General features: G+C 48.2%; 1 protein-coding gene across 1 annotated transcript in view; it reads left to right on the top strand.

Moving 5' to 3' along the window:
• The window catches only part of ITGA1 (integrin subunit alpha 1), a 276,177-nt gene that overhangs the window by 125,922 nt on the left and 134,307 nt on the right, over positions 1-15,948 (top strand). Inside the window, exons 4-7 of the mRNA XM_044276225.1 lie at positions 4,442-4,530; positions 5,418-5,532; positions 7,163-7,290; positions 9,258-9,406. Coding sequence (XP_044132160.1) covers positions 4,442-4,530; positions 5,418-5,532; positions 7,163-7,290; positions 9,258-9,406 — 481 coding nt within the window. The remainder of the gene's footprint in view (positions 1-4,441; positions 4,531-5,417; positions 5,533-7,162; positions 7,291-9,257; positions 9,407-15,948) is intronic.

Genomic DNA, 15,948 nt, shown 5'->3' on the forward strand with positions numbered 1-15,948 from the left:
TTAAGCAGGTATATAGAACCCCTTAATCAATATTTGGTGGAAGCAGGCATATCGCACCCCTCACTCAGTATTTTGTGGAAGAAGGTATATCGCAGGCCTCAATCAATATTTTGTGGAAGCAGGTATATCGAACCACTCAATCAGTTTTTTTGTGGGGCAACAGGTATATCACACCCATTGCAAATAGTTGTTCCAATTGCGCTTGTCCCTCTATATACCTGTGGTATCGCAGTAGAACTGCACACAACTGCTGCACAATACAAATGCACTATATACGATGTTTCATGGGTCGAAGTTCGGCGTAATGCAAAAAAATATGGCGCCGGAGGAAATCGCCATATGTTCACATGTTTGGCGAATCGTGAACTTGCTAAGTTCGCCATGAAAAACGACCACCAAGCGAACTGCAAGGCCATCTCTAGTAGGTGTTCTGCAGTCTGGCACTTTTTTGAGGAAAGTGCGGTCGATAAAAGAATTGTCATTTGCAACCTGTGCCGTACCAAAATGAGCAGGGGCGTGAACACTAGCAACCTTACCACCACCACCATGAACCGCCACATGGCCTCAAAGCACCCAAATAGGAGGGCCGAACGCCTAGGTCCACAACCAGTGTCTGCGGGTCACACCACTGCCTCGTCTTCCCCTGTGTTAACTGCTGGCCAATCCCCTGTCCAAGACGTAGGCCCGGATGCGTCCCGCCATGCACCGGGACCATCGCAAGCACCATCAGCTAGCACATTCACTTCTGTGTCCCAGCACAGCTTACAGATGTCTATTCCCCAATCCTTAGAACAAAAGCACAAAATCCCTGCCACCCACCCACAGACCATAGCACTAAATGCGCAGCTCTCCAAATTGCTGGCCCTGGAAATGTTTCTATTTAGGCTTGTGGACACGGAGGCTATCCACAGCCTGATGGCGGTGGCTGTCCAGCGGTACTCTGTCCCAAGCCGCCAATATTTTTCACGGTGTGCAGTCCCAGCCTTACATCAGCAGGTATCCCCTAACATCACCCGTGCCCTGACCAACACCTAACCATCCCACTTCTGTGTCTACTCAAACGTTCGCTGCTCACAATTAAGGTGGACGCTTTACATGTGCAAGAGGGGGAAATGGGGGAAGAAAGTACACGGGGTGATAGCCAGACCACCCTCAGTTAGTCTTCTCAGCGCAAATTGGATGATGATGAGGAGGAGCAGGAGACGGTTGCTTCCGCTACAGAGGGTAGTACCCATGGAACTTTTATTCCATCTGATCATGCAGAGAGTCATCCTCCTGATGAGGACAGCAAAGTCTTGTTTGTTGGGACTCTGGCACACATGGCTGACTTTATGTTAGGCTGCCTTTCCCGTGCCCCTCGCGTTGTACGCATTTTGGCCAACACCGATTACTGGTTGTTCACCCTTTCTGGACCCCTGCTACAAAGAGAACTTCTCATCTCTCATTTCTGTGGTGGAGAGGATGAGAAAAATGGTGCAATACCAGAAGATCCTTGTGGAAAAATTGCTCCAAAAACTTCCAGCTGACAAGGAACACAGGGGAACACACAGCAGTTCCAACAGAGGCAGGGCAACACTCTCCAAGGCCTGGGACACTTTTATGACACCCCGCCAGCACCCTAAAGCACCCTCAACCTGATGTGTGGCCTAGTGTCACAAGGAGGGAAAATTTTTGGAAGACGGTGAAGTAGTACGTAGAAGAATGTGTCAGCATCCTCAGTGATCCCTGTGTGCCTTACAACTATTGAGTGTCCAAGCTGGACACGTGGCACAAACTGGCACTCTACGCCTTGGAGGTGCTGGCCTGCCCCGCCGCCAGCGTTTTGTCAGAGTGTGTATTTAGTGCTGTTGGGGGCATAATAACAGAGAAGCGCATCCGCCTGTCAACTGAAAATGCTGACCGGTTGACTTATAAAAATGAACAAGCCCTGGATTGCCCCTGACTTCTCTACTCCACCAGAGGAAAGCGGCTGAACATAAAGGCACTCTAAATGTGCTTTTATGATGTATTGAATACACTGTATTCCCATGCACCCCTTCCACCCCTAAAAAGGTTATATGGTTCAATCTCCCTTTTCTCGTCCTCCTCCTCCATCATATCAACATGCTTATTAGGCTGCCCTCGCTCCTAATGTTTTAGAGGGTCAGTTCAGCAGTGGGCCTTCACCCATAATGTTTTAGAGGGTCACCAGCAGGCCCTCACCCATAATGTTTTTGAGGGTCACCAGCAGGCTCTCAACCGTAATGTTTTAGAGGGTCAGCTCAGCAGCAGACCTTCGCCCACAACATATTTTAGATGGTAAGCTCGGCAGCAGGCCCTCGCCTACAAATTTTTTTAGATGGTCAGCACAGCAGCAAGCCCTCATCAACTAAATTTTTTAGATGTTCAGCTCGACAGCAGGCCCTCACCCATAATGTTTTAAATGGTCAGCTCGGCAGCAGACCCTCGCCCCCAAAAATTTTTAGATGGTCAGCTCGGCAGCAGGCCCTCGCCCACAATTTTTTTTAGCTGGTCAGCTCAGCAGCAGGCCCTCACCCCTAATGTTTTAAAGGGTCACCAGCAGGCCATCAATCATAATTTTTCAAGGGTGTGTATGATGCCCTCCTTTATGGGTAATAAAGGGCGTATTGGAGTGACGGCTCCTTGTAATTTTTGGCAGCCCTTTCACTTAGTGCATAGGCTTTATGAGTCTAGGAGTCCCACTACCTGAACAATTGTACCACAATGTAAATGAGACCCTCCTTTATGTAATATACAGGTTGTATTGGAGTGCCTCTCCCTCGTAATTTTTGGCACCACTTGCACTTTATATACAAGTGAATATACAGGAAAGAATGTTTCCTAACAATTTTTCCTCTAAAATCGATTTTAGCTTTGGTTTGGTGCAGCCTGTAAAAGTGACATACTACTCGAACAACATCGTTCCCAGCAGCAACCTGGGAGTCCAAGATGCATCCAGACATCCTCCCCATTCTGTTCCCGAACCAGGGGCGTACATAGAAGTCATTGGGCCCCATAGCAAGAATCTGAATTAGGCGCCTAACTCCACCCACTACTGGCCCATCCCACCATCTGCCATGGCTCCTACCCTGCCCCCTCCCTATTATGCCTCCCAAAATGCCCAGGCACCGCTCCCTGACACCTGCGTTGCTCCTGATGCCCCCACTGCTGCCGCTGAATCCCCCTGTCATGCGGATCCGGCGATGGGGGGGAGGGGGGCGGTTGGTAATTTCCCTCAAATAGTAATTTCCCCCACACTTCCCCCATATAGTGATTTCTCCCACACTTCCCCAATATAGTAATTTGCCCCCACATACTGTAGCAATTGTACCTCCTCGCCCTAGCGATTAGCACCTGCCCATTCTTTGACCTAGTAGTAGGCACCTGCCATATTAGCCCTACCCCTTGCAGTTGGCACCTGCCCAGTGGCTCCTTGCCCTAGAGGTGGGCACCTGCCCCATCCTTGTCCTTGCAGTGGGCACCTGTCCAATCATTTCCCTTGCAGTGGGCACTTGCTATATGAATCCTTGCCCTTGCAGTGGGCACCTGCCCCCACAGAGTCTTTGTGCCAGTGGTGGGCCCCAGCCCGATGTGTCCAGTGGGCTGCATGAGCACTTGAGCAGGAGACCAGCCCTGCTTGGAGGAGGAGACGTAACCTGAAGGAACCCGCACTCAAAAATAGACAAGTAAGGAAGTGCAGGTATCCATCCCGGCTGAAGTCAGCGTGGCCGCACACAGAAAAGTTCCACTGCGGAAGCGGCGGAAAAGCAGTGGGGCGGAAGACGGCTCCATACACCGTCTGATCCCGTCCACATACCTGGCACACTTACCTGGCTGCTCACGTCTCCCCAGGCGTCAGATCCCGTAGCTTTATAAGTCTCCATAGCTGGGGTCCCACTGATGCTGTTGACTGGAAGTAGGAGGAGCCATTGTGCTGCGTCCCAACACGGGGGGGTTAGGAGGAAGAACTGTCTGTGCAGCAGAGTAGACATAGGGGACAGGGCCTTCCATGCGCTCCGGGGGCCCCCTGTGCCGCGGGCCCCATAGCAACGGCGTGGTCTGCCTATATGGGCGGTACACCACTGTCCCAAACCATTTCAGTGGTGTTTCCATCAATTTCTGACCTTTTCCTTTGAACCAGACACCCTCCCCTCTTCAGAGCAGCGGGTGCCCGGTTTAATGCTCGGGTTCTCCCATTGACTTCCATTGTGCATCTCGAGGTTTTCTACTCGAGCACCCGAGCACTTTGGTGATGGACCAACACTAATGCTTAGGCTTTTAAAATAAAGCAATTGATAATTCAATGAAAATGTTTTTCCTTCCAAGCAAAAATAATAGAAAAATAAATTCAGAAATGAATTTCCACATATACAAATGGATTGATATTAATTGGTTTTGTGTATGTAATATCTGGATGCAACTTTTTACAAATTTGTTATAGAATCTACAACCATTGCAAATGTGACTGAGGTGAAAGAAAACATGACTATGGGATCCACTTTGGTCATCAATCCTAAAGGCGGTTTTATGGTAAGGAAATTCTAACAGACAATTGTCAACTATTATTGTCAACATGTAAAGGATTATTGCATATTGCTGTCGGTGAGATGACTTAAAGTACTGATTACAGAGGTCTGACATCTGGGATCCTTACTGATTCCAATGTTCATGATGAGCATTAGCTCCTTTAGACTATAACTTTGGTTGGGAATAAGGTTTTGCAGGAACTGCATTACGAGTTTTTATCTGGAGGGCCTGGCTTGTCGTGATAACCCATTGGTTTCAATCATATTAGTTTCACACCACTGTTGCTGTCCTCTGGCATGACTCATGAAGACAACCTCAGTCTATTGGACTGACTTGGTGTTTTGGATGTCATATAAGGACGCGCTGCTTATTACCCACTGCTATGAGCCAGAAAAAGGAGCCACTTTGTAAAAATGTCTTTACTCTGGCAGTCTATTGTTATCCATGTATTACATGGGTAGTTATTTTTTTGAATGGCCGCCATGTCGTGCCACACAGAACTGGAAAAGAAACCATTAGCTGATTATCGCAGCAGATGGATTCTTAAAATACACATATATGTTTTTGACGTGACAGCAGGTTTAAAGGTGAACATACTTCTTACATTAGGGGTAAATGTTATTATTTATTTCAAATACTGCTTGCAATGTTTGTCTTCTGTTTCCAAGTAAAACTTTTCAGAATGGCTGGATTCCATCATTTATTTAAATAATAATTTGGAACATCCACATTTCTCTAAAGCTTGCCTTCAATGTACTGTCCCACTATTATAGACCATAGACCACACTGCTCACTTATAGACCTTAATGGCCCAGGCTAAAACAGATTAATTCCAATTATTATTTGTATGTTACTGTATTTATGAACTGACTTGTTCAATTCCTCCTTAGGCTTGTGGACCTCTCTATGCATACAGATGTGGCAGCTTGCACTATACTACTGGAATTTGCTCAAATGTCAGTTCTACATTTCAAGTTCTGAACTCAATTGCACCAGGAGTACAAGGTAGAGTTTATTATATTATATAATATTACATAGAACATTACAGGGAGTGCAGAATTATTAGGCAAGTTGTATTTTTGAGGATTAATTTTATTATTGAACAACAACCATGTTCTCAATGAACCCAAAAAACTCATTAATATCAAAGCTGAATATTTTTGGAAGTAGTTTTTAGTTTGTTTTTAGTTTTAGCTATTTTAGGGGGATATCTGTGTGTGCAGGTGACTATTACTGTGCATAATTATTAGGCAACTTAACAAAAAACAAATATATACCCATTTCAATTATTTATTTTTACCAGTGAAACCAATATAACATCTCAACATTCACAAATATAAATTTCTGACATTCAAAAACAAAACGAAAACAAATCAGTGACCAATATAGCCACATTTCTTTGCAAGGACACTCAAAAGCCTGCCATCCATGGATTCTGTCAGTGTTTTGATCTGTTCACCATCAACATTGCGTGCAGCAGCAACCACAGCCTCCCAGACACTGTTCAGAGAGGTGAACTGTTTTCCCTCCTTGTAAATCTCACATTTGATGATGGACCACAGGTTCTCAATGGGGTTCAGATCAGGTGAACAAGGAGGCCATGTCATTAGATTTTCTTCTTTTATACCCTTTCTTGCCAGCCACGTTGTGGAGTACTTGGACGCGTGTGATGGAGCATTGTCCTGCATGAAAAGCATGTTTTTCTTACCTTGCAGACTTCTTCCTGTACCACTGCTTGAAGAAGGTGTCTTCCAGAAACTGGCAGTAGGACTGGGAGTTGAGCTTGACTCCATCCTCAACCCAAAAAGGCCCCACAAGCTCATCTTTGATGATACCAGCCCAAACCAGTACTCCACCTCCACCTTGCTGGCGTCTGAGTCGGACTGGAGCTCTCTGCCCTTTACCAATCCAGCCATCTGGCCCATCAAGACTCACTCTCATTTCATCAGTCCATAAAACTTTAGAAAAATCAGTCTTGAGATATTTCTTGGCCCAGTCTTGACATTTCAGCTTGTGTGTCTTGTTCAGTGGTGGTCGTCTTTCAGCCTTTCTTACCTTGGCCATGTCTCTGAGTATTGCACACCTTGTGCTTTTGGGCACTCCAGTGATGTTGCAGCTTGGAAAAATATGGCCAAACTGGTGGCAAGTGGCATCTTGGCAGCTGCACGCTTGACTTTTCTCAGTTCATGGGCAGTTATTTTGCGCCTTGGTTTTTCCACACGCTTCTTGCGACCCTGTTGACTATTTTGAATGAAACGCCTGATTGTTCGATGATCACACTTCAGAAGCTTTGCAATTTTAAGAGTGCTGCATCCCTCTGCAAGATATCTCACTATTTTTGACTTTTCTGAGCCTGTCAAGTCCTTCTTTTGACCCATTTTGCCAAAGGAAAGGAAGTTGCCTAATAATTATGCACACCTGATATAGGGTGTTGATGTCATTAGACCACACCCCTTCTCATTACAGAGATGCACATCACCTAATATGCTTAATTGGTAGTAGGCTTTCGAGCCTATACAGCTTGGAGTAAGACAACATGCATAAAGAGGATGATGTGGTCAAAATACTTATTTGCCTAATAATTCTGCACGTAGTGTATAGTCAATATTCTCAATTATTGATGATGTATTTCCAGAATGTATCAACCAACTAGACCTGGTGATCGTTCTTGATGGATCAAACAGTGTCTACCCTTGGATCAGCGTGACTGAATTTTTACAGAAATTATTTCGAAAAATGACAATACACTCAACTCAGACACAGGTAATATAATGTTTAATCTCCATCTTAAATACTTCTTGGCAGCTTGTCCTTCTTCTCTTTATGCCAGAGTCTGTCTCAGCTAATATTTTCAGTCATTTTTAGACAATGTAATGTAAATTGGTAATGCTCTGAGAAACAGTCTCCACATTTTATCATTCCACCTTCATTGCTTAAAGGGATTTTCCAAGATTGGGTCTTACATTTTTTTATAAGCCTTATATTATTATATTTTTTTAATTCTTTATTTAAATGTATACGGATAACAAACCGTGCATCAGTTTAATCACTGGGGCTCCGATCGGTAACCATGGCAAACAGGACGCTACTGCAGTCCTGGTTTCCATGGTTACTTAGCAATATTAGAATCATCATACTTACCTGCTGCGCTGTCTGTGACCGGCCGGGAGCTCCTCCTACTGGTAAGTGACAGATCATTAAGCAATGCGCCGCACACACCTGTCACTTACCAGTAGGAGGAGCTCCTGGCCGGTCACAGACAGCGCAGCAGGTAAGTATGATGCTTCAAATATTGCTAAGTAACCATGGCAACCAGGACTGCAGTAGCATCCTGGTTGCCATGGTTACCGATCGGAGCCCCAGCGATTAAACTGGGACTCCGATCAGAACTCTCCGCTGTCACCAATGATCGGGGGGGGGGGGGGAGGCCGCACACTGGCCACCAATGATATTAATACAATAGAGGGGGGCCGGGGGGGGCGCACACTAGCCACCAATGATAATAGAATAAAGGGCGGGAGGGGGGGCCGGGGGGGCGCACACTGGCCACCAATGATATTCAAACTGGGGAGGGAGGGGGGTCTGCCCCCTGCTGCCTGGCAGCCCCTGATCTCTTACAGGGGGCTATGATACGCACAATTAACCCCTTCAGGTGCGGCACCTGAGGGGTTAATTGTGCTGATCACAGCCCTCTGTAAGAGATCGGGTGCTGCCAGGCAGCAGGGGCAGTCATGTACACACTTCTTAGTATATTCTAACTTGAAGCATCCCCATCACCATGGGAACGCCTCTGTGTTAGAATATACTGTCGGATATAAGTTTTCACGATGTAACTCAAATCCGATGGTATATTCTAACATAGATGCGTTCCCATGGTGATGGGGACGCTTCAAGTTAAAATATACCATCGGATAGGAGAAAACTCCGATCCGATGGTATAATAGGGACTCCTGACTTTACATTGAAAGTCAATGGGGGACGGATCCGTTTCCAATTGCACCATATTGTGTCAACGTCAAACGGATTCGTCCCCATTGACTTGCATTGTACGGCCAGGCGGACACCAAAACAACTTTTTCCTTCATGTCCGTGGATCCTCCAAAAATCAAGGAAGACCCACGGAAGGAAAAACGGACACGGATCACTGACCTACGGACCCCGCTTTAGCGGACCGCAAAAAAAAACGGTCGTGTGCATTAAGGCCTTAATGCATTTTGCACGTGCGTGATAAAAAACTGAAGGTATACAAACAGCATCTCTTAGCAACCATCCGCGAAAAACGCATCGCTTCTGCACTTGCTTGTGAATGTGATGAGATTTTCACGCAGCCCTATTCAATTCTATTGGGCCAGCGTTGCGTAAAAATCGCAGAATATAGAACATGCTGCGATTTTCACGCAATGCACAAGTGATGCATGAAAACTAACGCTCATTTACACAGCCCCATTCAAATTAATAGGTCCGGATTCTGTGCGGGAGCAATGCGTTTGCATCACGCATTGCACCCGCGCAGAATACTCACTCATGTGAAAAGGGGCCTAAGGGTTATTTCTCCAGCAAGCGCATGGATTTCTGCAAACCCCATTCAGAAATTTCTCTGCCACTTGTGGACAATTCGTAACTGGTTCCACCCTACTGGTGCACATGTTTTATCCTATAAATACCCATCACCATGTTGGTGACTTTTTATTTCATATAGAAATGGTTACTTGGCTTTCTTATTACTGTAGGTTTCAATAGTTCAATATGGAGAAAACGTAACTCACGAGTTTAACTTGAATACACATTCCTCAACGGAAAGTGTGCTACAAGCAGCAAGCAAGATAAAACAAAGGGGAGGCTCTTTAACATTGACGGCTCTTGGCATTGATACTGCAAGGTATGTGCACAAGGTAGAGAATTTTTAATATATATTTTTTAAGCCTAATTGTGTTGCTGCTATCTAAAAAGAGAAATTCTAAGAACATTTTCACAGTGGCCACTAAAGCAGCCATTGTAGGCCGACACTTATTTTCAGATTTTTAACTCATTTGTCAGATTTGCTGTATATGTTGGGACAGGGTGAGCAGAGACATCTCATTATGCTTACAGGGTAGATCAATTTATAACAACTCTATTATACAGCTGGAGGCCCAGATGAGGCAGAATGTACACTATCTCCGGGGGAAGTACTGCACTCCATCACTTCTCCGAGAGTATAATGAATTATGATATGTTTCAGTTAATTGATTCCTATTCATTTCAGATGCCATTACAATCACATACCCTGATGCACTATAAAGTCAATACATGAATAAAGTTCTTGTTTCCAATATAGCTTCCCACAGAGACATTTTAGAAAAATAAAAATTGTTTGCTACAACATAAAAAACTTACACATTATTTTTACTAACATAACAAAAATGAGACATTTCTTTAAAAAATGTTCCCCCCCCCCCCCATGCAACTGAATGCATTTAAATGGAAAAAAATATATATACTCATCTGTTCCCCCAATTCTTTGCATCACAGCTCTGGTCCTGCTCCCAATGTTTGCTTACAAAGGCAGCAGCAGTGACATAGGTGTATGTGTCACATGACTGCTGCAGCCAATCAATCTCCTCAGAGGTCTTGTGCCATACACATAGTGTATATTATCGAATGCACCTGTTGTCACCAACAATACATCGGGTACAACATGACAATTGAGAACAAGAGTAGGTGAACGTTTGTCAGGCATCACAGACATCAAAAATAGAAAACAATCCGGGGCTTCATACAGCGTCGGACTGGGGTACCTAGGGCCCACCAGTAAAATTTATTTTGGGAGCCCACCATACGGATACATTCAAATATAATAAACATGTTTTTTATATGAGCATAGGCTGGTTGAGGGGCTGAACATTGAATATATGTCTGTAGTGCAGTAAATCTAATGTATTATGTGTCACTTGTGCGAGGGGGTGGGAGACTAGGGGCCCATCTTGCTCAGGGGCCCACCGGGGGATTCCCCTGTACCCCTGTGGGCCAGTCCGAGCCTGGCTTCATATCATTATTGCACATATGCATTGAGCCAATACAGAACCCTTAAGAGTTAAAGTATTAGAAAGGGTCAGTAGACACAAACAAGGACCAAAAGATTACTAAATAGAGAAACTATATGGATTTTCACGTTTGAGACACAGTCACCCAAAGGACTAAATCGTAAAGTGGATTTATCCTATTTAGAGATGAGCAAATCGAAGTTGACGAAGTGGAATTCTATCTGATTTTCAGGAAACATTTGATTTATCCCAAAGTCGAATATCCTTGTGGTTTCTGGTAACGAATCATATTTTTCTAAAATGGCGGCTGCACATGTTAACAAGTGAAAGTAAGAAGCCCGGGAACGAGGGGGCAGCCACAATGCCGTGCAGACAGCCAATCAGCAGCCTCTCGGTCTCAGCAGCCATTTTACAGTGAACTTAGTGCAGCGAGAGACGTTACAGGCGCTAGGCACAGTCATTAGGAAAGACTTTATTAAGCAGTTCAGGGAAAGATTATTCATACTGTAGGGAAAGGATAGGCAGACATTATCCACACTGTAAGGAGAGAGCCTGTCATGGTCTTACCTTCTTACTGTTCTCCTTCGTTTGACATGTGCTGGCGGCCATCTTGGTTTCTGGGTTTCTTGTAGCCTCCCACCCTGCGGCTTCTCCTTCCCACTGGGAGGAGCTGGATGCCTAGCTCATATATATAGGAGGTCTGTGGCTTCAGTTCCTTGCTTGGTCCTCCTGTGTTCACATGCTTCTAAGACTGCTGCTGCTTCTGGTTCCTGATCCTGGCTTCGTCTGACTACCCTGCTGGTTCCTGATCCAGGCTTCGTCTGACCACCCTTCTGGTTCCTGACCTCTGTCTACGCAAGACCCTGCTTCGGTTTAGCCATCCGTTTGGACTTTTGCTTACAGCTTGATTTTCAATAAAGCCGTCTTATTTCCACTTATCTCTTGTTGTACGTCTGGTTCATGGTTCCATGACATTAGGACCAAGCCATGAATTTTGACGGTACAGGGCCATCCTCGCTACCTACGCTGGTTGCCAGACTTGATCAGCAGGATCACCTGTTGGGTCGGTTCGCTGTGGCGTTGCAAACCCTGCTTGAACGCACGGCTCATTTCGCTTCCGTTGCCGATGGGTCGGTTGTCGCTCCTGGGCCCGCTCCTACTGCCGCTCCGGTTGTTGCGCCAGAGTCTACCCCGACACCTGTTGCTGCGCCTGCGGTGTCTCGGGGTATGACCGGTTCTGCCCCCCTTCCACAGCGCTTTGGGGAGAGCCAACTCAGTGCCGAGGTTTCCTTAACCAGGTGGGCATTTATTTCGAGTTGCTGCCACATGCCTTTCCTACTGAGAGATCAAAGGTAGGCTTCTTGATCTCGCTGCTCTCGGACAAGGCCTTGGCCTGGGCCAGCCCTTTATGGGAGAACAACAATCCGGTGGTTGCCGAGTTTTCCGGTTTTGTTGCTTCTCTTCGGAAGGTATTCGATGTGCCGGCTCGTGCTGCCTCTGCTGCGAAGCTCCTTATGTCCATCAGACAGGGTTCACGATCCGTAGCTGAATACGCCATTGAGTTTCGTACCCTGGCAGCAGAGGTGGGCTGGAATAATGAGGCTCTGGTCGCTGCTTTCTCTCATGGTCTCTCGGATGCCTTGAAGGATGAGGTTGCAGCTAAGGACCTACCAGTGGAGCTCGAGTCTCTTATTTCTTTCCTGATTTTGATTGACACCAGACTCAGGGAGAGACCTTCCTTTAAGGAGAGCCTGCGGAGGTCTTCTAACAGATTGGCGCCTACGTTTGCTGTCCCACCCGTGCCTCCCTCTCCTCCCACGCCTCCTGGGGATGACTTGTCTGGGGGTGAACCCATGCAGCTGGGGTTTGCTCGCCTGTCCGAGGGGGAGAGGGTACTCCGGAGACGCGAGGGCCGATGCATGTACTGTGGTCTCGGTGGGCATTTTCGGTTGGCATGTCCGAACCGTCCGGGAAACGCTCGCACCTGAGATCCTGTCGGGGGCAGAACTTGGGTGGAGTCTCCTCGTCCCCGGTTTCCCGTGTTGACAAACCACTGATCACTGTTGTCCTCTCCTGGGTCGGGGGCTCGGTGACGACCCAGGCGTTGGTGGACTCTGGTGCTGGTGGTTTGTTCATTGATAGTGTGTTCGCTGCCGCCAATTCCATTCCTCTGCAGCCTCGAGGTTCCCCACTGGCTCTTGAGGCGATAGACGGCAGACCCCTTCTGCCGCCACACGTGACTCATGAGACCCTTCCAGTGGGGATAGCCATTGGTGCCGTTCACAGAGAGTCGGTCTGTCTCCAGGTGATTTCGTCTCCACACTACTCGGTGGTCTTGGGGTACCCCTGGCTCCAGAAGCATAATCCGACTTTCGATTGGAGATCGGCCGAGATCCTCTCGTGGTCACCGCAGTGTGGGGCTAGTTGCATCCATGGGCCTGTCAAGTTGCTGTGTACTTCCTCGGACTCTCTGTTGCCTCCTGAATACGAAGAGTACCGGGATGTATTCGATAAGGTGCGCGCAGTTGCCCTACCTCCGCACCGCCCATACGATTGTGCCATAGAGTTACAATCTGGTGCCGTTCCTCCTCGTGGCAAAGTCTATCCACTGTCGGTAGCGGAGAATGAGGCCATGGAGGAGTACGTGAGGGAGGCGCTTTCACGCGGACACATTCGCAAATCCTCGTCCCCGGCAGGAGCTGGATTTTTCTTTGTGAAAAAGAAGGGCGGTGAGTTGAGGCCTTGCATCGATTACAGGGGTCTCAATCGCATCACGATCAAGAACGCTTACCCGATACCCTTGATTTCCGAGCTGTTCGATCGCCTCAAAGGGGCCACGGTCTTTACCAAACTCGACCTGAGGGCGGCATATAACCTGGTAAGGATCAAGGCGGGCGATGAGTGGAAGACCGCGTTTAACACCAGGACCGGTCATTATGAATCCTTGGTTATGCCCTTTGGGTTGTGCAATGCGCCCGCAGTCTTCCAGGAATTCATCAACGATGTTTTCCGTGACCTGTTGCAGCAGTGTGTGGTGGTCTATTTGGATGACATCTTGGTATATTCTGAATCCATGGAGGCCCACATTATGGATGTCAGACGAGTGTTGCAACGGTTACGAGAGAACAGGCTGTTCGGTAAGCTTGAGAAATGCGAATTTCACCGATCCCAGGTAACCTTCTTAGGTTACATCATTTCCGCTGAGGGGTTCTCCATGGATCCTGAGAAGGTTTCGGCTGTCTTACAGTGGCCCCAGCCCAGTGGTCTCCGTGCCCTGCAGCGCTTTTTGGGCTTCGCCAATTATTATCGGAAGTTCATCAGGGACTTTTCTATGCTAGCCAAGCCTCTCACGGATCTGACCAGGAAGGGCAGTAATTTCCAGGTCTGGCCGCTCGAGGCCATCCGAGCTTTTGAGGCTCTAAAGTCCGCCTTTGTGTCGGCTCCGATTCTGTCGCATCCCAACCCTGGGTTGCCCTTTGTCCTCGAGGTGGACGCGTCTGAGACGGGAGTAGGCGCCCTTCTGTCTCAGCGTAGAACATCAGAGGGTCCTCTGCTTCCTTGTGGGTTTTACTCCCGGAAACTGTCTTCCGCGGAGTGCAACTATCAGATTGGTGACAGGGAGTTATTGGCCATCGTGCAGGCCCTTAAAGAATGGAGGCACTTGCTCGAGGGTTCGGTGGTTCCGGTTCTCATCCTGACGGACCACAAGAATCTGACCTACCTTTCTGAGGCCAAGAGATTGACACCACGTCAGGCCAGATGGGCTCTGTTCTTGTCACGTTTTAATTACGTGGTCTCCTACCTACCCGGTTCCAAGAACATCAGAGCGGATGCCTTATCACGGCAGTACTCCGAGCTGTCCGGGGAGGAGTCGATTCCGACTTCGGTCATACCTCCGAATCAGATCCTGGCCGCCATTCGCACCAGCCTGACCTCTCCCCTGGGTGAGCAGATTTTGGCGGCTCAATCTGGTGCTCCCTCTGGGAGACCCAACGGCAGGTGTTTTGTGCCTGAGGATTTGCGCACTCGGTTGTTGCGAACCTACCATAACTCCAAGGCCGCGGGGCATCCTGGAAAGAATCAGCTGTCCTGGGCTGTTTCACGTCTGTTCTGGTGGCCTTCTCTACGTTCCGACATCGCCGCATATGTAGCGGCATGCTCCGTTTGTGCCCAGAGTAAGTCCCCTCGGCACCTTCCGTTGGGCCATTTGCAACCCATAGCCACCGGGGAGCGCCCATGGTCACACCTGGGGATGGATTTCATTGTGGACCTCCCTGCATCCCGAGGCCATACGGTCATTCTCATGATTGTGGATCGGTTTTCCAAAATGTGCCACTGTGTTCCTCTCAAGAAGTTACCCTCTGCACAAGAGTTGGCCACGATTTTCGCCAGGGAGGTCTTCCGGTTACACGGTTTGCCCAAGGAGATTGTGTCGGATCGGGGGAGTCAGTTTGTGTCCAGGTTCTGGCGCGCCTTTTGCTCCCAGTTGGGGATTCATCTCTCTTTCTCCTCGGCCTACCACCCTCAGTCCAATGGGGCCGCAGAACGATCCAATCAGGCCTTGGAGCAATTCCTTCGTTGCTATGTCTCCGATCACCAAGACAATTGGGTTGACCTCCTGCCTTGGGCTGAGTTTGCCAGGAACACGGCGGTGAACTCTTCCTCTGGGACGTCTCCCTTCATGGCCAATTATGGGTTCCAACCTGCCGTGTTACCGGAGGTATTCTCTCCCCAGGATATTCCGGCTGTGGAGGATCACCTTTCCGTCCTACGTGCTTCTTGGGTACAGATCCAGAGGTCCCTTGAGGTCTCTGCGCAGCGCCAGAGACTCCAGGCTGATCGCAGACGAGCGCCCGCTCCTTCCTACCAGGTCGGAGACCGTGTATGGTTGTCCACCCGCAACCTCAACCTTCGAGTGCCCACTCCCAAGCTGGCGCCTCGCTTTGTTGGTCCCTTCCGAGTGCTTCGCAGGGTAAACCCGGTAGCCTATGCCCTTGCGCTTCCTCCTGGCCTGCGGATCTCCAACGTGTTTCATGTCTCCCTGTTGAAGCCATTGGTGTGTAATCGTTTCACTTCCTCGGTTCCTCGGCCCCGTCCGGTCCAAGTGGGCAATCGTGAGGAATATGAGGTGAGCAATATCCTGGACTAACGCCTGGTCCGCGGTCGGTTGCAGTTTTTGGTCCATTGGCGTGGTTATGGTCCAGAGGAGCGTTCCTGGGTTCCCTCCACAGATGTCCATGCTCCTGCTTTGCTCCGAGCCTTCCACGCACGCTTCCCTCAGAAACCGTTCCTTACTCCGCGGAGGAGGGGCCCTTGAGGGGGAGGTACTGTCATGGTCTTACCTTCTTACTGTTCTCCTTCGTTTGACATGTGCTGGCGGCCATCTTGGTTTCTGGGT

Source organism: Bufo gargarizans, chromosome 1 (genome assembly GCF_014858855.1).
Source record: "Bufo gargarizans isolate SCDJY-AF-19 chromosome 1, ASM1485885v1, whole genome shotgun sequence".
NCBI lineage: Eukaryota > Metazoa > Chordata > Amphibia > Anura > Bufonidae > Bufo > Bufo gargarizans.